Source organism: Diceros bicornis, chromosome 39, assembly GCF_020826845.1.
Source record: "Diceros bicornis minor isolate mBicDic1 chromosome 39, mDicBic1.mat.cur, whole genome shotgun sequence".
Classification (NCBI taxonomy): Eukaryota; Metazoa; Chordata; class Mammalia; order Perissodactyla; family Rhinocerotidae; genus Diceros; species Diceros bicornis.
Window position 1 is genome coordinate 26,134,100 of NC_080778.1, and position 22,399 is coordinate 26,156,498.

General features: G+C 37.0%; 1 protein-coding gene across 5 annotated transcripts in view; it reads left to right on the forward strand.

Annotated features, from left to right (window-relative positions):
- The window catches only part of STXBP5 (syntaxin binding protein 5), a 168,538-nt gene that overhangs the window by 81,161 nt on the left and 64,978 nt on the right, over nt 1–22,399 (forward strand). For all 5 annotated transcript variants that reach the window (XM_058534243.1, XM_058534244.1, XM_058534239.1 and 2 more), the window contains exons 10-14: nt 16,720–16,874; nt 18,086–18,158; nt 20,982–21,129; nt 21,330–21,397; nt 21,667–21,707. In XM_058534243.1, the coding sequence (XP_058390226.1) occupies nt 16,720–16,874; nt 18,086–18,158; nt 20,982–21,129; nt 21,330–21,397; nt 21,667–21,707 (485 nt within the window). The remainder of the gene's footprint in view (nt 1–16,719; nt 16,875–18,085; nt 18,159–20,981; nt 21,130–21,329; nt 21,398–21,666; nt 21,708–22,399) is intronic.

Sequence of the window (22,399 nt, forward strand, 5' to 3'; positions counted from 1 at the left end):
GCTCTTTTGTGTGTATTTGTAGATGCTATGAAATAGATCAGTAGGATCACCCTTCTGTAACAGTCTTCTCCAGCTTTCCAATTTCTTTTTTCACCTGGGGTAGGACATATGGGATTTAAACGGGTTCTTCTTTTTCTCGCTCCACGGCCTCTTTCCTTGAGACAGCTCCCCAGAAGTCCAGTGGGTAGCCGACGCTGAGAACCACTGCACCACCCTCCCGCCTAGAGCAGAACCACCCTTCGTTATGTAAGCCGGGCAGTGCTCCCCTTTCCCTGTCTTAGCAGTGTCCTGGGCAGGTGTCAGCAGGGGGTGTTCTATCAGTTCCTGTTGGCAAATAACCCAATTTTATTAGAAGAGCCATCCTTCCTTCCTCAGGATCTTCTACATTTTCTTCTCTTTCCCTAGAAATCACTCTAGGCAGGAGGATTCCCTCCCACCCTTTATAGTCCAGCATACATGTCATTACTTTAAGGATGTCTTGGCCATGTTAACTAGATTGGGTCCTCAAGTAGTATACTCTCAAAGCATGCTGTGTTTTTCCTTTCTGGAACTTATACTTGTCATTAATAATGAAATTATTTGTTTAGTGCATGCCTCCCCCATTAAATATTCTAGCTCAATGAAAGCATGGGACATACCTGTCTCACTTCTAATTGTCCTAGCATAGTGCTACTGAATGTAAGGAAGAAGATAGGCTGGTGTATGGGAGAGCATAGCATGAGGAATTAGCTGTTATATGTTAATGATAAATGCATAATTTAACTCTAAGGCAAAGGTAAACTCTGACAAAAAATGGAATCAAGATGTTGTATAACTTTTATTTTCTAATAAAATAAAGCGTATATTCCACCAGGAGAGACCAGATTTTCCCTTACATAGGGAACAGTGACAGTATAATTAATATATTATATTGCACTTTTATCAAAGATATGGAACTATTCTTTATATGGCTTGTTCTTAATAAGTCAGAAGTTAAATGTTAGGTCAATTCTGTTGAGATTGTTTCCCTGAAAAACTGACGTGACCCAGGTGTGAAGCGAATGGTGCTTGAGCAGAGTGAGTGTGAACTCTGGCGCCAAGCCACCTGGGTCTGCATCCCGCCTCAGCTGATCGCTTGTTGTGCGATCTTGGGCAAATCAACTAAGATTTCTGTGCTTGTTTCTTCACCTGTGAGATGGGGCTAATAATAGTATCTACCTCATAGAGTTGTTATAAAAATTGAACAAATATAAATAAAGCGCTTGGAAAATGCTCTTCAAACCAGGTGTCCCACAACAGCATTTGATAACCTCTGACAAACATCTAACATGCAGTTATTCTCATTTTGCTGTCGCAAAGCAGATGTGCAAGTGGCAAGGTGGACCAGATTTTATAGTAACTAAAGAACCTAATGTTCTTCCCTAGATTGAGAATCATTTTATTCTGAGAAAGAAACACTATGATTTAGTGCAGTGATTTTTTTTTTTTTTTTAGATAGCAGATAATGGTGATCTATTAGTAGGTTGTGAAAATAATTTTGTTGGTTGTGACCATCAATTTTTAACTTATAGACTAGAATAGGAATTAGAGTACACTGCACATTTTAAAGATAATCAGTGGTTCGCAAAACTTGTTTAGTTGTATGTACTTACCTATCTGTATGCTGTATCAGGAAGTAAGATGCACTTTTTACTGTGAGTCGTGATCATAATATTTGAAAGCTCTTGATTTAGCGGAAATAACTGAGGCTTTGGATTGTCACACTTAGGTGCAAATCCTGGCTCTGCCACTGACTAGCTGTATTGTCTTCACCATATTGCTTAACCTCAGTCCGTAGCTCAGTAACATAGGGACAGTAATTTCCACTTCATAAAATTGTTATGAAGACCTGAAAAAAATAATGTCATGTGTTTGGCATGGTAACTGTTTGATGAATTCTAGTTCCTTTTCTCTTCTAATTCTACACTTTTCATTTCATGAGTAGACTGCATAAGAAATTGTAGGCAGGGCCAAATTTTCCATAAGATGCAACTCTGGGTGGGTTTCTGTTTTCAAACACGTACTCATTTGAGCTCCTTAGAGTGTTGCACTATGGAGCATTAGAAGTTAGCTGCTCTTAAGAAATGGACCACCATTCAAAGAGTCACTGGTTTTGGGGGAAGCATCTCTGTTAGGGAACTAAAAGTGAATATTATCAGAGTTAAATATGACAGTTTAGTCTCATTTGGAGAATCACATCTAAAAGGTTAATTTACATCACACATGCAGTGGCCAACCTTTTGTGTATAGAATCAGAGAATAAATATTTTAGGCTTTTCAAGCCATACAGATCTCTGCTGCAACTATTCAACTCTGCCATTGTAGCCCCAGAGCAGCCAGAGACAACTCATAAATGGATGAATGTAGCTATGTTCCAATAAAACTTTATTTATGGACACTGAAATTTGAATTTCATATAATTTTCACGTGTCATGAAATATTCTTTTGTGTATTTTTTTTCAACTATTTAAAAAGGTAAAAAGCATTCTTGGTTTGCAGGCCATACAAGAATAGGCAGCCGGCCGTAGTTTGCTGCCCCTTGTATGCACACACATCCATGCACGTGATGTATTAAGTTCATCTTTAAGGAAGAGTTTTTGGGCCTTTGTGCTTGTTATCACCCCTGCCCCATGTGCCAGAATTTGCTTTCAAGTGGTTTAGTGGGCAAAATGATTTCTTTAATTTTATATGTGGACTAAAAGCTGTAGGTGGTTTACTTATATAAGAATATGAAAAAACACAGACTGCAGTAAAAACTTAGGGTACATTTGTGATATTCTGGTTCTGAAAATATCTAAAAATCTATTTCAATAACACTCACAAACTTGCTGCCACGGAGTTTTCCCCACTGCTACCAGTGCCGAGTTTCCACCAAGAGGATCCGAACTCTCCGAAGCCCCCCAAAAAAACTCCCTTGTGCCCAAAGGTCATTGTTTCCCCAGAATGCAGGCTCACTTTCATATGGTGTTTTTCCTTCTTGACTGTTGATTGTTCTTAAATAACTATATCTGTTAATGCTTATGCTGTGATACTGTGTGCCAGATACTAAGTGCTTTACACGTATTAATTTGTTTAATCTTAGCAACAACCCTATGAGGCAGGTATTATCTTTGTCTTACAGATGAGGAAACCTAAGCAGATAGGTTGAGTAACTTGCCCAAAGTCACAAAGCTCATCCGTGGAAGAGCCCACATTTAATTCTTTACTCTTAACCACACTATATTTCCTTTTTAATGAAACCTACTCTGTGTTCGCATTAACCACCAATCCCCAAGATCATACTCCTACCTGCAGATCTTCCAGCAGCAATTGCTCTGCTAAATTACCTGCTAAAACTGCAGATGAAGAAACTCATTTTCAGTTCATTCACAGAAAAGTTGACTATTGACAAAATGATGTTTTGGAATTCTAGGTTTGGTAATAGTCTTTACATCCATAAGTATGTTTTGTCATGCATGGAGCCTCTGCTTTTCTCAATTCTCTAGCCACCAATGCAGTCGAGTCAGCAGATGTTACATATTCATTCTCCTTCATCTCCATTCTTGCTAGGCCACAGCCACAAGAAGAGAAACTCGTTTGGATAGCGTGCCCACTTTCACAAACTAAAGTAGTTCCCTTTTGTATTGTCTCAGCAATTCTCATATCCTCACTTGAGACAAAAATAGCATCTTTTATCTTGAACTCAAGGCTGTTACTTAGCTTGGCTTCCAATCACCAAGAAGAAAGAAATTAGTAGATAAAGTGAACATCTGTTATTTGCTTACTATGTGCTAGGTATTATACTTTGCAATTTGAATGCATTATCTTTCATCATTCTCATAACAGCACTATGAACTGGGTACTTTTATCATCTCCACTTAGGAATATAGGTATTGAGTGAAGAGAACTTAACTTGCTCCACAACTTAACAGAACTGGAATTGGAGCCCAGCTTGACTCCAGAGCTGGAACTCTTACTTAGTGCACTAAACATTCCCGCAGGTAGCGTGGGTTAGGATAGAATTGTCCTAATGATTTGCACGTCAGTCAGTTTGCCAAGAACTGGATTCTCTTAAATTTGCTTGTTTGTCGGATCATCTTCTTCTTTTTTTTTTTTTTTAATTTTTTGTTTATTGCAGTAACATTGGTTTATAACATTGTAAAAGTTTCAGGTGTACATCATTGTACTTCTATTTCTGCATAGATTACATCATGTTCACCACCAAAATACTAATTACAACCCATCACCACACTCGGATCATCTTCTTAAATGTAACATTAAATCATACAAGAAATCACACGAATGGGAACTGAGGGGAGATCTGTCTGTGCCTTTAACAGTCTGGATAACTTAATGCAAGCAACCCTAGCTTCTCAGAGGAATAGAGAGCTTTGTAGATCACTTCCAGGCTACAAATTTAATTCTAACTTGATGAGGTCCAGGTTTAGATTTTATAGTATCGCTTTGTGGTCATGGCACCAGGCCTTACACTGTTAAGGAAAAATCCACAAGCAGATTTATATTTAAGTGCCCCTAATGGGAGAAGACCTCTTTGAGTCCACGGACTCTTAAAATTTCAAATGCCTCATCAGATAGCCTTCCCTGTTTTCATGTTACTATTACCATGTTGGTCAGAAAGTTTCAATCTTAAATTGGCTAATTCTTATTTTATTACTATCTTCAGAGACATTCTTATGACCGCTCCTGATTTATCTGTATTATCTTCGTTCTGTCAAAGCTAGAACGTGTTCTCCCAGTCTTGTTCTCCAAACCTCAGACCTAACTAGAATGTTACCGTTCATTTTCTTGATTTTAAGATAACATTTAACTTGCAATGCCTTAACACTATTATGGTATAATCCCACATAGCTAGAAAACTAAGACTACTAGGTTGATAGCTCTGTCTTCGGACATTAGAATACCTCATTTAGTAGTATATATTCAAGATTGGGTTTTGTCCGTGGCTTCTATCAATTTAGAGATCAATTCAGATCTCTCTATTTTTAAGTTTTTCCCTGTATTAATTTTTAACTTATTACTGCTAAATTAAAAGTGATATCACATATTTGATTGTCTATTTTTTTTTCCCCCCAAAGCCCCAGTAGATAGTTGTATGTCATAGTTGCACAGCCTTCTAGTTGCTGTATGTGGGATGTGGCCTCAGCATGGCCGGGGAAGCGGTGCGTCGGTGCGCGCCTGGGATCCGAACCCCGGGCCGCCAGCAGCGGAGCGCACGCACTTAACCGCTAAGCCACGGGGCCGGGCCCTGATTGTCTATTGATATACAAATCTGTTTTTATATCATTGTCAAGTTTTGCTTGTTAACTTTGTTTGAAAGTAAACGTGTATCGAGTCCCTGAAGTACAGTTAACGAGGGGCAGTTGCTAAAATGGAGGTGATGTTGCTTGAGTATAAGAAAAAGGAGCACAGGGGCTGGCCCCGTGGATTAGCGGTTAAGTGCGTGTGCTCCACTACTGGCGGCCCGGGTTCGGATCCCGGGCGCGCACCGACGCACCGCTTCTCTGGCCATGCTGAGGCCGCGTCCCACAAACAGCAACTAGAAGGATGTGCAACAATGACATACAACCATCTACTGGGGCTTTGGGGAGAAAAAGGGAAGAAAAGGAGGAGGATTGGCAATAGATGTTAGCTCAGGGCCGGTCTTCCTCAGCAAAAAGAGGAGGATTGGCATGGATGTTAGCTCAGGACTGATCTTCCTCACAAAAAAAAAAAAAAGAAAAGGAGCACATACAGAGTGGTTCCCTGACGGCTCAGGACCCTTCAGAGCCAAGGCTCCTGGCGCTGGTATTTTATCTTGAAAGATACCAAAATAAAGATGTGGGAAGGAAGACTAGTAGATTCTGAACAGGAAAAGAAGTAGGAAACCCAAGATATCGTGTCCTTGAAGTGTTTGTAGGAGACAGTGAGTAAGACTTGTTGGCTGCAATAGAAAGATTGATAAGCATGATAACAGAAGAAAGATTAGGAGATATATATCATAGGAAGGATTAATTTGTGAGAGTACTGTATTAGCATCCTTTCAAACATGAGCCAGGATGTAAAGGCATTAAAAGAAAGAAAAAGAAATGGGTGGATTCACCATAGAAAATACTGGGTTAGAAGGTGTAGTCAGTGAATTCAGCAGTGGATGTAAGTAGCAATTACGTGTCATCAGGAAGAGAAAGACACTGATTTTTGTTTTCGCTTTAAATTAGAGAAGACGTCCATGTGACTAATGGCAGACAAGAAAGAGCTATTGGAATAGGAGACACTGCAGATGAAAAGGGAGTAATTTTGGAAGCAAGTTGTAGAGTGAATTTCTCACGATGAATCCCAAGTACAGATACAGGAGAGAACTTTCTGTCTTAAATACTAACAGCATTGTCATATGATTCTATGATGCAGATACATTCTTCTAGAAAAATTTTTTTGCCACGGAACCAAAAGTCTTAGGGTTAAGATAGGTTTTGGGTCCTGAAATGGAACGTTGAAGTGGGTGAAGTAGGTGACAAGAGTAAGAAGTCTGTTAGACGGGAGTGTGCGGGCTAAAGGATGGAGTGGAGCGGGGGCAATTAGCTGATGGAGAACGAGACTTGTTGGCCCCTGCTGCAGTGACCAACATGCATTAAGCACCTTCGTAAATGCTTGTTGAATGGATGAATCACAAGAATATTCTGACTTAATTTGTGTAATTATTCTTGAGTGGCCTAGAAAGCAGAAAATTTTTCAGCGTAAGCTACGTTTTAGCAGTACTTTAATACAAAGTGTAAGTGACAGCCATGGAAATGACATTAAAAATTGGCAAACTATTTTCATAGGAAAAACGCACTTTAAAAAAAAGTGTATAATTAGTCACAATTGTTTTATTAATTTCATCTTTAACCACTGTTATGGACTTATTCTCTGAAGTGTTTTTGGAGGTATATGGTTTTTTTTTTTAATTATAACATTAAATAAAATCCTCACAAGAGAAGCATATTACCTGTAATTCCACCATTCTAAAACAATTTTTTTTATTTATTCATTTTTCTCTAAGTCTCTTTTCAGATACATATCCATTTTCACTTAATTATATCCTTAGAGCATGTTCAGTTTGGTATTTTTTTCCAAATTAACATGTCTAAAGTATTACTAGTTTTTATCTTTTTTTTTTTTTAATTAACCAGAGCACAGAGGAGTGAGTTAACACCAAGACTGGTGTTTATTCTTTTTTTTTTAATTTTTATTTATTTTTTCCCCCAAATCCCCAGTAGATAGTTGTACGTCATAGCTGCACATCCTTCTAGTTGCTGTATGTTAGACTGGTGTTTATTCTAAGAAGCTTCTCTCTTCCTGGGAATCATCTGTTTATTTTTTTATTATTATTATTTTTTTCAGGGGAAGATTCACCCTAAGCTAACATCTGTTGCCAGTCTTCCTCCTGTTTTCTTCCCTCTCCCCCCTCAAAGCCCCAGTGCATAGTTGCGTATAGTTGTAAGTTCATCTGGTCCTTGTATGTGAGCTGCCGCTACAGCACGGCCACTGAAAGACGAGCAGTGTGCTTCTGGGAACTGAACCCAGGCCGCCGAAGCAGAGCTTGCCAAACGAGCTTCAACTGGTAGGCCATCAGGGCTGGCTCAGTTTTTTTTTTTTTTTTTTTTTTACTGAGGAATATTCACCCTGAGGTAACATCTGTTGCCAGTCTTCCTCTTCTTTTGCTCAAGGAAGATTAGCCCTGAGCTAACATCTGCACCAGTCTTCCTCTGCTTTATACGTGGGACACTGCCACAGCATGGCTGGTGAGTGGAGTAGGTCCACGCCCAGGATCTAGACCTGCGAACCCAGGCCACCGAAGCAGAGTGTGCAGAACTTCAACCCCTCAGCCACGGGGCCCAGCCGTCGGTTTTTTTTTTTTTTTTTTTTAATAATTAGTTTTAAAAGCTGTGTCGTTTACTCAGACATTCTTCTTTTGTTAACATTTTGCATTTTTGGTATTATAGATACTCAGATGTTTCGTATTTTAAATAAAAATATAGTAGTGAACATACTCTCTTTTTTGCTATTATAGATAATTCAACAGAAGATCTTTACTGTTATACTGTTTCTTTACAGTAAATTTCCAGTGTTCAAATTGTGAAGATAAGTGATTTTTATGAATCTTGACAAATTGCCACGTTGCTTTTTGAAAGTATCTGTGTATGCTTTAAAGAACTGAGTATAAAATATAACAGTTTCGTCAGTCTCGTCAGTGTGAGATGACTTTTATTTTATTAATTCGCTGCCTTAAACGTCAGCATTTATGCTTTAGAATTATCTGAAATGCTGTAACCACAATGTTAACTCCTAAATGACTGCTGTTCTTGGAAGGGTGACCTGCTGTGATAATGGGGAGTTGAAGTTAAGTTTGTTTGTATCTGCATGCAAAGCAGCATTGATTCATAGAAACTTTCTAGTTTAATTTTTTGTGATCATTTGTCTAGCTGAGCTTTTTCTTTTTTTTTTTTTTTTTGTGAGGAAGATCAGCCCTGAGCTAACATTCATGCCAATCCTCCTCTTTTTGCTGAGGAAGACTGGCCCTGGGCTAACATCCGTGCCCATCTTCCTCTACTTTATATGGGATGCCGCCACAGCATGGCCTGACAAGCGATGAGGCGGTGCGCGCCTGGGATCTGAACCCGGGCCGCCAACAACGGAGTGCGTGCACTTAACCGCTATGCCACAGAGCTGGCCCCCAGCTAAGCTTTTATGTTTTGACAAGGGACCAGAAATTACTCATATGCTTGTCTGTGCCCCTGTATCTAGAAACTCTCAGATGAATTTAACAAAATTAGTATGTTAGTGATTGATATTCATTTGGTAACAATTATTCCATTTCTGAAATCCTAACGTAGAATTTTTTTTTTTTGAGATTTTACTCAGTATTTTATTTATTTATTTTTATTTTTTATTTTTTTAAATTTTTTGTTTATGGCAGTAACATTGGTTTATAACATTGTAAAAATTTCAGGTGTACATCATTATACTTCTATTTCTGCATAGATTACATCATGTTCACCACCAAAATACTAATTACAACCCATCACCACACACATGTACCGAATTATCCCTTTCACCCTCCTCCCTCCCCCCTTCCCCTCTGGTAACCACCAATCCAATCTCTGTCTCTATGTGTTTGTTTATTGTTGTTATTATCTAACGTAGAATTTTAAAGTCGTAGTTTTTGAATATGTATTATTTATAAAAAGACACAGTTTCATTTCAAACCTAATTGTTTTTGAAATTGTTACTTATTTGTTAAGGCTACTCAGCTATCCCCTTCTTATACTGCCTCTAGTTTATTCATCCTATTTCCTCCTACTGAAGTTCATTCTGAGCTTTCCTAGCATTTTTCATTTAGAGCATGCCTTCTTCATCAGCTAAATTGGTTCTCTGGTGCATCCTTAAAGCTTAATGGATTGCTCACGCTAGTCTAAGGGTAGATTTCCCATCATTATTCATCCTAATCTTCATTTTGTCCCATCCCTAAAATGCTTTCACTTATGATCTCTATGTTGACTGACTATCTTATCTTAGTGATGGCTCACTGGTTGTTCTAGTACTTTTACTTGGCTGCTTTTAATATATATTGATATCAGCTTGTATGATTTAGATTATGTTTATCTAGAGGACAGGGATTAAATCCATGTAGGATGTTGTCTGCAGTAAATGATTTTGAAAACTATGCAGTGTTCTTTCGGAGATGAACGTTGACTGTGAACCTGATATACATTCCTTTTAATCACAAATTAACTCCACATGGCAAAGACTACATTGAAGATTTTAGATTTCTTTTTGAAAAAATGCCTAGTTGTTACATAGTTAAATTCTGTTATTTGTATTGATACTGGAAAGAACCGAAAGTAATGAACTACCATGAATTGCTTTTGTGTTCTTATAAATCTCATGCACCCTAACCAGACTGCATATGAAAACTATAATACATTGAAATCCCAAAGCATAATTTTTGTAGAATTTGTATGGTTAGGATAGGTCTACCAAATTCTGTATCTCTATCTCATTGCCTTATCACATTGATGCTTAATGTTTGTTTCGCTTTCTAGTTTTAACTTCAGCACTGCAATTGGTGCTCTGTCCTGCACAGCACAGGTGGTGGAGAAAAGTCGTGTTGCCGTAGACATGGCAACTTCATCATAGTAGCTTTTGTTAATGAAACAGGGTCTGGAGGTGGCTATGCCAGTTCTAGAGGGTCCTCTTAAAATTGGCAAAGGTAAAGATCTGAACTGGAAAGACACCGGAATATCATCTCATCATTACTAGTAAAAGAATAGTCACTTTCTGAGAATGCACTTTGTGCTGGGCACTGTGATAAGCAACTTATATATTATGTCACTTAATCTTGACAATAACTCTATGAGGTGGATATTACGGATAACTGAGGCTCAAATCATTAAAATTAAAGTAAGCTGTTCAATCCTCATAGATACAAAGGACTAGAGCTAGGATTTGAACACAGACGTCTGCTTCCAGAGCCTGGGCTGTGACCCCTTGTGCATTTTTTATTCCGCATACTCACTTCATTATCATGAGGATTTATTCTAATGCTACCCTGTTATTTCCCTGTTCACTCAAAAAGCACCCTGATGAAAGCTTGTCCTAACTAAGCTGTAGTTCTCTTTTTATCAGAGTTGTCATTGGGATCGGCCTCTCTACCCAGACATGCCATAAAGCGTTCTGTGGCTCCTGAATGAACCCCACACAGTGTGAGGAGGTGGGGGCCTTGCAGAGAGAGCCTCAATGACACCTCACATTGCCCCCTGATGATGACAGGGTGAGTCAAGTAGCATCATTAGAAGGCTCAACTTCTGTGTCCAGACTAGTGCCACTCAAAGTGTGATGCATAAGTGCCTCTAGTCTGCTGACTGGTCTGAGACAAAATAAGTATAAAAAGTACAAAAATCAAGAGTAAGAGTATAGAAACTTGAATATCCTTTGGCATTGCCACATCTCCATACACCTGCGTCTTACAAAAGCATAGATTTTCAATGAATTGAAAATTTTTAAAAATAGTTCTTGACCACAGATAGTTCGAGAAGCATTGTTCAAAACTGTATGCATATGATTAGAAGAGTACTTTTAATTCATCTCCCGATATTTTCAATTTTATTTTATTTTTTGCTTCCTGGCCCTTAAACGTTCAGATTTTTGAAACCCTTGTTTTTGATTATTCCATTTTGATTTGATAGCTTAAAAAACTTATTAGAGGGAATTCATTATTACTTTTTGTTTTTTGTTTTTTTGTGAGGAAAATCAGCCCTGAGCTAACATCCATGCTAATCCTCCTCTCTTTGCTGAGGAAGACTGGCTCTGAGCTAACATCTATTGCCAGTCCTCCTCCTTTTTTTCCCCAAAGCCCCAGTAGATAATTGTATGTCATAGTTGCACATTCTTCTAGTTGCTGTATGTGGGACGCAGCCTCAGCATGACTGGAGAAGCCGTGCGTCGATGCGCGCCCGGGATCTGAACCCGGGCCGCCAGTAGCGGAGCGCAGCACGCGCACTTAATCGCTAAGCCACAGGGCCGGCCTGTCATTATTACTTTTTGAAGTGTGCTTCACAGTTTGTTTTCTACTCTAACCACGTATGCAGATGAACCTGTTATAATAATTGACATATAATCAGCCAAATCTAAACTTTTATCTTTTATGTGAAAAATAGACAATTTGACACCAAATATGAGATCATAGTTGCATAGATTTCCATTAGACTATTCCAATTAGGTAATCATAATTTACATTTGAAATTTGAACTAAGAATGTTAGAAATTTGATATAGGGTCTCCTAGAAATCAGTCATTTTTAATTCATTCACTAAGTATGTATGTCTTTAGACTTTGTGCTGAGCACTGGGATTAGAGTGGTAAAGATAAGGTATTTGTTACCAGGTAGCTTTCAAGAGCTAAGGTACAATTCTCCTCACCAAATACATTGGTGTTCCCTCTGAAATAGAGTGGCATATCTCTATTTGAAAAAAGTTGGAGAATTTGAAAAGATTAGTTATATAAATCAATGGCATATGAGATTGACTATTTAGAGCTTAAATTCCAATTTTAAAAATGTATAGATGTAGTGAATAACATAAGTGGGAGTCTGTGCAGAAAGAGCATCAGAATAGCACAACAGTTAAATTTCAGACGTCTTTAGACAGTTCTTCCCAATCTGGCCGTGTGCTGGAACCGCCTGAGATGCTGGCCCTCCTACAGCATTTCTGATTCAGGAAGTCTGGCACCAGTGACCAGCCGAGCAGTAGGTTTAGTGGTATTGAAAATGGGTATTTGACACACTTTTTGGGATACTTAGCTACAACCTGGTAGTGCAGAGGTAAAATATACATTCTGGGTCCTGAAGGAGCTCGTGATGCAAAGGAAGAGGAGATAAACAGTGACAATTCAGTGTGGTAAATGCTGAAAAAGAGGTATGTGGAGAGAACTTAGGAACCCATGAAGGGCACCCAACTCAGTCAGGGTGGATGAGTCAGGAAAGGTTTTTCTGAGGAGATAATGATTGGACTGAGAATTAAAGGAGGAATAGGAATTAGCCAAACAACAATGAGGGGAAGTGTATCTCAGGCAGTTAACAACTTGTACAAATGCTGTTGTAATAACATAAGCTGCAGGTTATTGGGGCCAGTACTAAAGTAACAGTGGGGATGAAATGGAGGAGACAGGTTCTTGAGATCCTAGTAGAGTCAACAGGATGTGTTTACAGGATTTAGGGTCATGTCATCTGTTACCGTGTACTGCTTCACTCTTTCTGTTGCAGCCATACCGGCCTTTCAGTTCCTGAGATACGCCAAGCTTGTTCCTGACTTGGGGTCTTTGCAACGGTTATTCTGCCGAGAATGTACATCCTTCTCCCCCAACCCCGAGATCTTTGAGTGGCTGGCTCTTCTTCATTCTGGTCTCAGCTCATCTGTCTTTGCTTCAGGGGCCTGTCCTGAGCCTCTATCTTACAGTAACCCCTCCAGCCCCTCGCTCACAGCCAGCCCATCACTCTACCTTGTGTTATTTTCTTCATAACACATCACAGTGTGTTTATTGTCTGTCTAGACCAGAGGTGAGAGCACTGTCTTATTCTCAGGAATACAGGTGCTGAAAAACTATTCGAGTGAATGAATGGGTAGTATTGTGGAGCGGAGTTGAGCAAATTCATTATGCAAATGGCTCTTGGGGTAGAAGTGCCTCGTTTAAGTAAAGAATGCCTCATATGGAAACACAACTTCAGCCAAACCTATTGTCAAGGCCACCCTGGGGAGGTTAATCAGAAGAAGGAAGCATATAGACTTCCCTGAAGTGTCTAGCTTCTCAAAAATTCCAACCAAAATTATAAAATCTCCATATCAACACCTTCCTGATTTGGATGTCTTCAAAAAATGAGGGTCTTGGGTAACACCCAACATCGTTAAAAGGAATTCTACATAAAGTAATGGAATAAAAATTATACTACTTACAGACAGTATTATAACATCAAAAAGGCTAATCTTTTATTTAAAAAAAGAAGATTCTCCACTTACATAATTCACATATTACCTAGAAATAATGTAGATCCCGAGAACTTTTAATATAATTCCAAACACCAACAAAAACTTTGAATTTTTATAATTTTGTAATTTTCAGACTATTCTTGAAATATTAACGTCTAGTGTTAAAATAGTTAACGTTACCATTGTTTTTACGACTAATTCTTTCTTGTAAAATATTCATTTCATTAATATTTACCCTTCAAGGTTTGGAACATTATAATGAAAAAAATATAACTTAGTGAGGTGTTTGTAGGTTAGGTGATTCCTGCCTGGCAAACTTAGATGATGTTTTTAACAGCAGTACATAAAATAAGAAAAAGAAAAAATATATATATATGCATTTGTTGCTGCATTTGGGAAACTTTTATTATGAAAAAGAATATTACCTTGGTATCCTTTTCAAACTGTTTCTTATCCATATATTTTCATCTATGTTATTTTCATTGTGTATTTTTTCACAAGTTTAGAAAAGAAGTACAGGCAGCTTACAAGGCCACTGAACAAATACTTAGTTGAGGATAAACCTACCTAATTGCCAAGGTGTTATAATACCGTGCTAACAGTTTAACTATCTAATAAACTGGTCGCCTACCTGGTATCTCTATGGAAATTTTATTCTGTAATGTAACTCAGCATCTCTCTGTTCATGGTTCTTACATTAATAATACTTTTTTTTTTTTAAGTTGGCTATATGTAAAAACATACTCATCAGACCATTCTTGAAATATTACATATAAAATGCCTGGCTGGGGCCTCCTGCTCTGTAAAAGTTTAAGTTGTTGGACTCTTCACCCTTTTTCCTAGTATTTTATATTTAGCTGTATACTGTCTTTCAAAGTACAGAAGAAAGGAGATATATGCCATTTATTCATTATATGTGATAAAAAGTGGAAGAATTAAATATACTTTCCTGACCACAGTCACAATAATCACAGTATGCTAAGAGATTGAAACAATGAATATATGGGTGTAGTTCTATTCATGACAAAATTTTAAGCTCTGGTTACTGTCACTTAGCTGGAAAAATAAGATTACCCAAATCAGTTTAGTGGTGAAAAATCTAAGTGATAGTAAGCTTTTAGACATTAACCGTTGTCTTAATGGTTAATGTAACGTACATTTCTTTTCTTTCATTTACCCTTGAGACACTGTTTTGGATACAGCAGTGAACGAAATGGATAAAACCACTTGCCCTTGGGGGCTGGCCCTGTGACATAGCGGTTAAGTGCGCACGCTCCGCTGGTGGCAGGCCTGGGTTCAGATCCCGGGCGCGCACTGATGCACCGCTTGTCAGGCCATGCTGTGGAGGCGTCCCACATGAAGTAGAGGAAGATGGGTACAGATGTTAGCCCAGGGCCAGTCTTCCTCAGCAAAAAAGAGGAGGATTGGCATGGATGTTAGCTCAGGGCTGATCTTCCTCACAAAAACAACAACAACAAAAGAAACCACTTGCCCTTGTAAAACTTACACTTTCATGAGAAAAACAATAAGCAAAATAAATAAATTAGTTTTAGTGATAAATGCTATGAAAAAAATAAAGAAGGAAAACAGGGCTACATGAGGGTACAGTTTTAAATAAGAAAATACTACACACACAAACACACCTATCTACACATATGTTATTTTATATAGGTAATTTTATATAGGTTATTTTAAATAGGTAAATGTTTAAGTATTAAAAAACAATTGAGTTATTAGACCTAATATTTATATTTACTTATAAATTACAGACCTGTAACACTACTACTCTAAGTAAATTTTAGTGGGGTTTATTTATTCTTGTTTTAGGTTAAAAAAATATGATTTAGAAGTTGCAGTGTTTCTTTCTACATATCACAAGAAGAGAAACTTTTGCAATTGATAAAAATGATGATTTGATGATAATGACAGTAATAATAGGTGAATCTTACTAAGGTTGTACTGTGTGCCAGGCATTGACACCAGTCTTTGAGTATATTAATTAATTCAATAATTGTCTGAGGGTAGATACGTATTACTCTGCTCCATTTTATAGATGCAGAAGGTAAGCACAGAGAGGTTAAGCACCTTGTCCAAGATCACACAGAAAGTAAAGCCAAAGCTGAGATTTAAATGCAGGCAGTTTAGCTCCAGAACTAGCACTTTTAACCATGACATATTATTAGATACTGCTCCTACTAGCTGTGAAGAGGAGGGAGATAAATATACTGGCCTTAGAGTAGGCATTAAGAAACTGCCTAAAAAATCACTAATGAAGAGATTTAAGAAAGTCATATACAGAACATTTTAAACCATCTGTATAACGTAACAGAAACAACTTCCTCACCAACAAATGGGAAGGTACATGTCGCAGATGAAGAGCCAATCTCCTTAGAATGCAAAGAACTCTTACAAACCAATTAGAAAAAGATTACTAAACCAATGAAAATATGGACAAAAAACACGAGTAGGCAAATCAAAGATGAAGAAATGCACTCACACCAAAACATATGAAAAGATACTTCGTTTTTTTGGTGTTTGCGTAGATGTCCAGTTTTATAAAGTGGGTCTGGATAAATCATTAAAATTAATATTGACTAATAGGGAGACAGAGTTGGAGGGCTCATTAGAAGTGGTAAGCTGGCATGGGAGCTGTGAGCACACCAACCAAGGTTCCAGGAGAGAGTTAAGCCCTTCAGAAAATGATTTGAGTGACTATTTTCTCAGTTTTCTCAAGGGTAATTTGTAGCTGGTACATGCTTGATGCGTCAGTGAGAAGTTAATTCATTACATACAGTGGATGCCTTCGGGCATTCACGTTCTCTCTCGGAACTTCTGTTGAGAAGGCCTGGTTATTAGGATTGGAAATAAAGGCAGTTCATTGAAGAGACTTCGCAGCAGAAACCCAGAGAGAATTTTTTTTGACAATGGTTTAAAGAGGATAAAGGAAAAATATTTAGGGAGCAAGGGGAGGTATGAGAGTCAAATGTGGTCAATGTTCATTCTTACCGTAGGTTAATCTTCAGGAATTCACCTGGGTCTTACCTAATGCAATTAAAAACTCACATGCAAGTATTGAATTAAATGATGCATAAAAATGTTAGAATTTAAGATTTTATTTCACTAAATAAAAAATTGATGATACAGCGAAAAAATAATTCGTCTCCACTCTGCTATTTATAATCCTAACCATGTATTTTATTTCCAGGGAGCCTTTTATTATTTTATCAGGAGGTTTGTCATATGATACTGTAGGAAGAAGACCTTGCTTAACAGTCATGCATGGGAAAAGTACTGCCGTGTTAGAAATGGACTATTCCATTGTTGATTTTTTGACCCTGTGTGAAACACCATACCCAAATGGTAAGCTTTGCGTCTTTACAACTCATTCTCTATAGGTATCTGTTATTCAGAACAAAGACCTATATATGTTATCTAGGTAGTTTCCTTATCCTATTGCACTAATTTTTCTAGAGGAGAGAGGTTTCATAACTTTGCAAATTTTATTTCAGCAGTTAATTTTGTTTAATAAGCGTTATCTGTTTAGTATTACATATTAGTAGTAAGTGCCTTTGAAGGATAAACAAAACTATCCACATTAAGATACATTTTAAAATTCTAAAAAATACTAGTTTAGTAGTCGAGGTTCTCCAGAGAAACAGAACCAATAGAGAGAGAGAGAATTTATTTTAAGAAATTGGTTCACGCAATTGTGGAGGCTGGTGTAGGAGAAAGACCATTCCCCTGCCCACTGTAGGTCCTTCTGACTGGCCTAAGAATTAAATTGACATGAGACAGAATAACAGAAGAATATCAAACAAAGCTTTATAACATGTATACATGGGAGAAACCCAGGGAAACTGAGCAACTCGCCAGAATGGCTGAGGTTGCCACCTTAAATACCATTTTTAGCTAAAGACAAAGGAGAGTGTTGGGGGTAGTGGTTTGGGACTTCAAGGGGGAGGAAGGCAATTTACATGGAGATGGAAATGGAAATGAGTCAACTATAGACAATGTGATCTGAGAGACACATTTTACATTACATTACAGTTATTCCGTGGTATTAGCTCCTTCCTGGAACAGGCCCTTCTGTTTTAAATTCTTTTAGGCAGTTGGCAGAGAGGTCAAAGTCTCTTTCAGAGTCCTTTGTTCTTAAAAATAATCAAGCCAAAGAGACACACATTGGGGTGACCAGTTCTGATCCCCCACACTGATAAGTCTGAAATTTACAGAGCAGGCCGGCAGGCTGAGCATTCAGGAGAGTTGATGTTGCAGTCGTGAGTTGGAATTCTGAAGGCTGGACACTCAGGCAGATTTCTATGTTGCCGTCTTGAGGCAGAATTGCTTCTTTTTCGGAAAACCTCAGTCTTTGCTCTTCAGGCCTTCAGCTGATTGGTTGAGGCCCGCCACATTATCTAGAATAATCTCCTCAGAGTCTGCTGATTTAAATGTTAATCACGTCTAAAAAATAGCTTCACAGCAACATCTAGACCCAACATGAAATGCTCATTATCTAATTTTCTGTCCTCTTGCCTATATAAAACTATTGTTCATGCATTATTTTCCTATTTCAGATTTTCAAGAACCATATGCTGTGGTTGTTCTTCTAGAAAAGGATTTAGTACTTATAGACCTTGCGCAAAATGGGTAAGAAATAAAATTTGGTGAGCGATTATTTTAGTATGTGGTGAAAAGATTCTTTTTAGCGTAGGATTGGCTGTTTCATTTCTTTGAAAAACTACATTTATATCCATAACCTTGACCTCTTCTTAGAGCTCCAAATGCACAATTCTAATTACCTGCCAAATTTCTCTATTATGTTGATCATATAGAATTTCCATTTTTTAAGTCAAAATTTGTTGACTTTCTGAAATTTCATACGATTCAACCTAATATTTGGATACCTTAGGACACACAAAATCAGCATGTCCAGAATTGATCCCATCACAGTTGATCTCCAGATAAGCTGCTGTGATCTCTCCACCCACATTCACTCTCTGTTGAGTGTGGCAGGAATAGCATTGTTGGATTAATTTTACATGCTGCACCAATCTTGTTACTCTCCTCTTTAAACCACTGTGGTTCTCTATTGTTTTTTCATTTAAAAACAGCTTCTCAGCCTGCTGTTCTACACAGTAGGAATTCAGGGTACCTTTCCAACCCGAATTCTTAGTGTCTTCCTACAGGAGCCTTATTCCCTAGAAAAACTGAACTATGTGTTAAACAAACATCAAACTTCCATGTCTTTTCTTACATATGTAGTTCCCAACAGTTGAAACACTCCACTTGCTTCACTGCCATCAAAAATCCACAGAAGGGGGCCGGCCCGGTGATGTAGTGGTTAAGTTCTTGTGCTCTGTTTCGGTGGCTCGGGGTTCACGGGTTCAGATCCCAGGCGTGGAGCTATATACCACTCATTAAGCCATGCTATGGTGGCGTCTCATATACAAAAAATAGAGGAAGATTGGCACATATATTAGCTCAGGGACAATCTTCCTCAATCGAAAAAAAAAAAAAAAAAAGATCCACATTAAAAAAAAGTCACCTGCCTTTTCCTCTTTAAGCTTTTCCCATTCTCTCGACCCGATATATGATATCTGATCTGTAAATCCCCCACCACAACTTCTTTGCGACTTTTTGTGGTATTTGCCGTATTCTGTGTTTTCTAACAAAGATGATAGTATGTTTACTTATAAATTCTTTGAATGGAAGAACCTTGTGTTTATTTGTATCTCCCAAGAGAGAATCATTAAATATGGTTTTAACTGAGTTTACCCAATGAGTATTTCAGTGTTTCTCAAGCCCGGGGCAATTTTGCCCTCCATGAGATAATTGGTCTGTGTAGACAACTTTTATTGAGGGGAAGGGTGCTACTGGCATCTAGTGGTGGAGGATAGGGATGCTGCTAAATGTCCACAATGCCCAGGACAGTCCCCATGAGAAAGAATTATCTGATCCAAAATGTGAATAGTACTGAGATTGGGAAATCGTGAAGTAAAAGTGAACAGTATCGTTTACCTTAGTTGAAGGCATTCCTAAATTCATATCAACTTAGTACGTGCTACCTGTACTAATCCAGTGTTTGTTTTCTTTTTGAGAATAGCAAGACTATTGTGGAGCTAAGGAATTTAAAAACATTATTGCTAAATGACAGTCCTAGAATAACTTAGTATGATTTTTTTTTTCCCTTACGTTAAGTTTTCAAATAGCAAGACTTCACACGTGGTCTGAACTGAGATATATTTAAGTTAAAGAAAATCCTGTGCAAGTAACCTGTGACTAGGCATTTTATTTAGCAAATATATCCGCTAAATGTATAGTAATAGTAGAATCACTGAACTAAGGATTGTAAAGTGTGTTTATAAAGAGAAAAAAGTCACCTGCTGTTTTTTAAATGCACGTTTTTGTTTGAGTTTTGACTTCTGTTTTTTTATGTGTGGTTGAGGAAGGAGTGATGACGTTGGGTTCATTTTGAAGTCTAGAAAGGGCTTTCCCAAAATTTTTCTCCTCTTATTTTTTAATTTTTGTCGGCAATAGACTGATCAGTACATCCAGTTTTTGCAGGTTAGCCACTCTGGACTTGTTTTAGCCAATTTCTGGTTTTCCATACATTTTTAAGTAACCATTTTCAATTCTGAGGACTTTCCAACCAGAAAAGAAGTATCATTGTGTATTTAGTTAGGATTTTACATTAATTTTATGACTTTTGATTTTTTTTTGCTTTATTTAATAAAATAATTTTGTATCGAGAAAACGTTTAAGATAGAATTTTATTTAGATTATCACCAAAACAAGAGAGCATTTCTAGATTAAATACTGCACTAGGCATTACACTGATGGGAAAAAAGGAGAATTGAAAATTTGTATTAGATCTACTGATATAAGGGTGAGGTATCTGTTAACTGAGAACCATATAGCTTAATGGTTAAGAGCACAGTTTAAATTCTGCTTCTTGCTAGCTGCCATCTGTTTGGCACTTTACTCTCCCTAAGCCTTTGTTCTTCAGTAAAATGCCTACATCATAAGTTTGGTGCAAGAAGTAAATAAGAAAAAAAAAAATATATATATATATATGTATATATATATATAAAGCTAGTCCAGTGTGTGGCACATGGTATGTAGTTTTTCTGTTTTGCAGCTTTTCTGTTTACTGTTCTAACTGAGCAAATTTCATTATAAAAGACGTCATTTTTTTTTTATGTATTTGCATAAGTTAAATCTATTAAATCTCTGTGTTAGAATGTCTGTAATCTCTAAAACTATAGAAAAGAATATACTATCTGAAAAGTTAAAACATACATTCAGATAATATATTATATGGACCTTCAAAGGATGTTAATTTTAAATTAATCAAACTTAAAAAAACGTTTCCATTCCAAAGCTGTATATTTTTGAAGTTTTCATTGTTGTATTAATCATAGGTAAGAATTCATTAAATTAATAAATACTTTTCTTTTCCTGTTGTTAAAGATATCCTATATTTGAAAATCCCTACCCTTTGAGTATACATGAATCCCCTGTGACGTGTTGCGAATATTTCGCCGATTGTCCCGTGGACCTCATTCCTGCACTTTATTCTGTTGGAGCTAGACAGAAACGCCAAGGTTACAGCAAAAAGGTATTGAACATGAGTTCCAGTATTTAATGTTACATATATGTCACCTTGAAGTGTTTGATAACATCGAAACCATTTTCTACAGAAAATATGTGGGAAATCCTTTTTGGAAGCAAATATATTGTTTACTGTTGTCATAAATATACATATGAAGATGTATTGTGTGCTTGGAAGTTGTTTTATACAGTAATCTTTTCTTACAGGAGTGGCCCATCAATGGAGGTAATTGGGGCTTGGGTGCTCAAAGTTACCCAGAAATAATTATTACAGGGTGAGTAAAAGTCTGTTTTTACCAAAGAAATCAGTAGTAGCTAAATATAATTAAGAATACACGAGCATTAATTAATTGGGCAGGTAGTGCTTTCGTTTATGCTGTAACATAATAAGAAATAAGTTATTGTCTAGAATCTGCCAATTTACCCTAAATTTTACCTTTTTCCTCATTTTGGTGACTCTTATTTATATACTTAACTTCAAAGAAAGAAAAAATGTAATTCTTTTTTTTCTTCGTCACCTTCTTCACTCATTTGCTTTTCGTAGGCATGCTGATGGGTCAGTTAAGTTCTGGGATGCTTCTGCAAGTAAGTATTTTGAATATTATTTGTTATATGTCACACACTCATAGCTTTTATACAACCTGTTTTGTAATAATTGTATAACCAACATTTAATTTGAAATTCGGAAGCTATAAATTTACTACCTTATTTATCAATTATGTGAGTTCAGAATTTTTAGTAAAGATATTCTTAAGGATATTAATTAGTCAATCAAGAATAATTCTCAACAGCAGTACTCAAATTCTCCAAAATTTCTTCAGACCTTCTCTTCTTAACTCAGAAGTGGAAATATGTTTCAAATCAACAGAAATTTGTAGAATAAATTTAATGCCTGATTCTAAACTTATGTCACAAAAGTTTGTATCATCTTTGTAAAATGTATATGGTGGTTACATAACAACAAAAACAGAATGAATGCTTTGAGTGGCTAATGTTTGCAAAACATACGTAGCAAGAGAATCTAGTTAACTCAGGATGTATTATGTTTTATTATGTAGAAGTGTTAGATAATATTGGTACCTTTTGTAGAGAAAATATATAGAAAATCATTTTAGAAAGCAAAATATATTCTTTATTATTTTCATTATATTGATACTTTTTTTTTTTTACAAAATCTTTCGTTACTCATTTTTTTCAGGTTATCTAACTTCATCATGATGGAATTTGTTTTAAACGAATACATGAGTACCTTTTTTTGGTCAATGAGTACAGTGAAT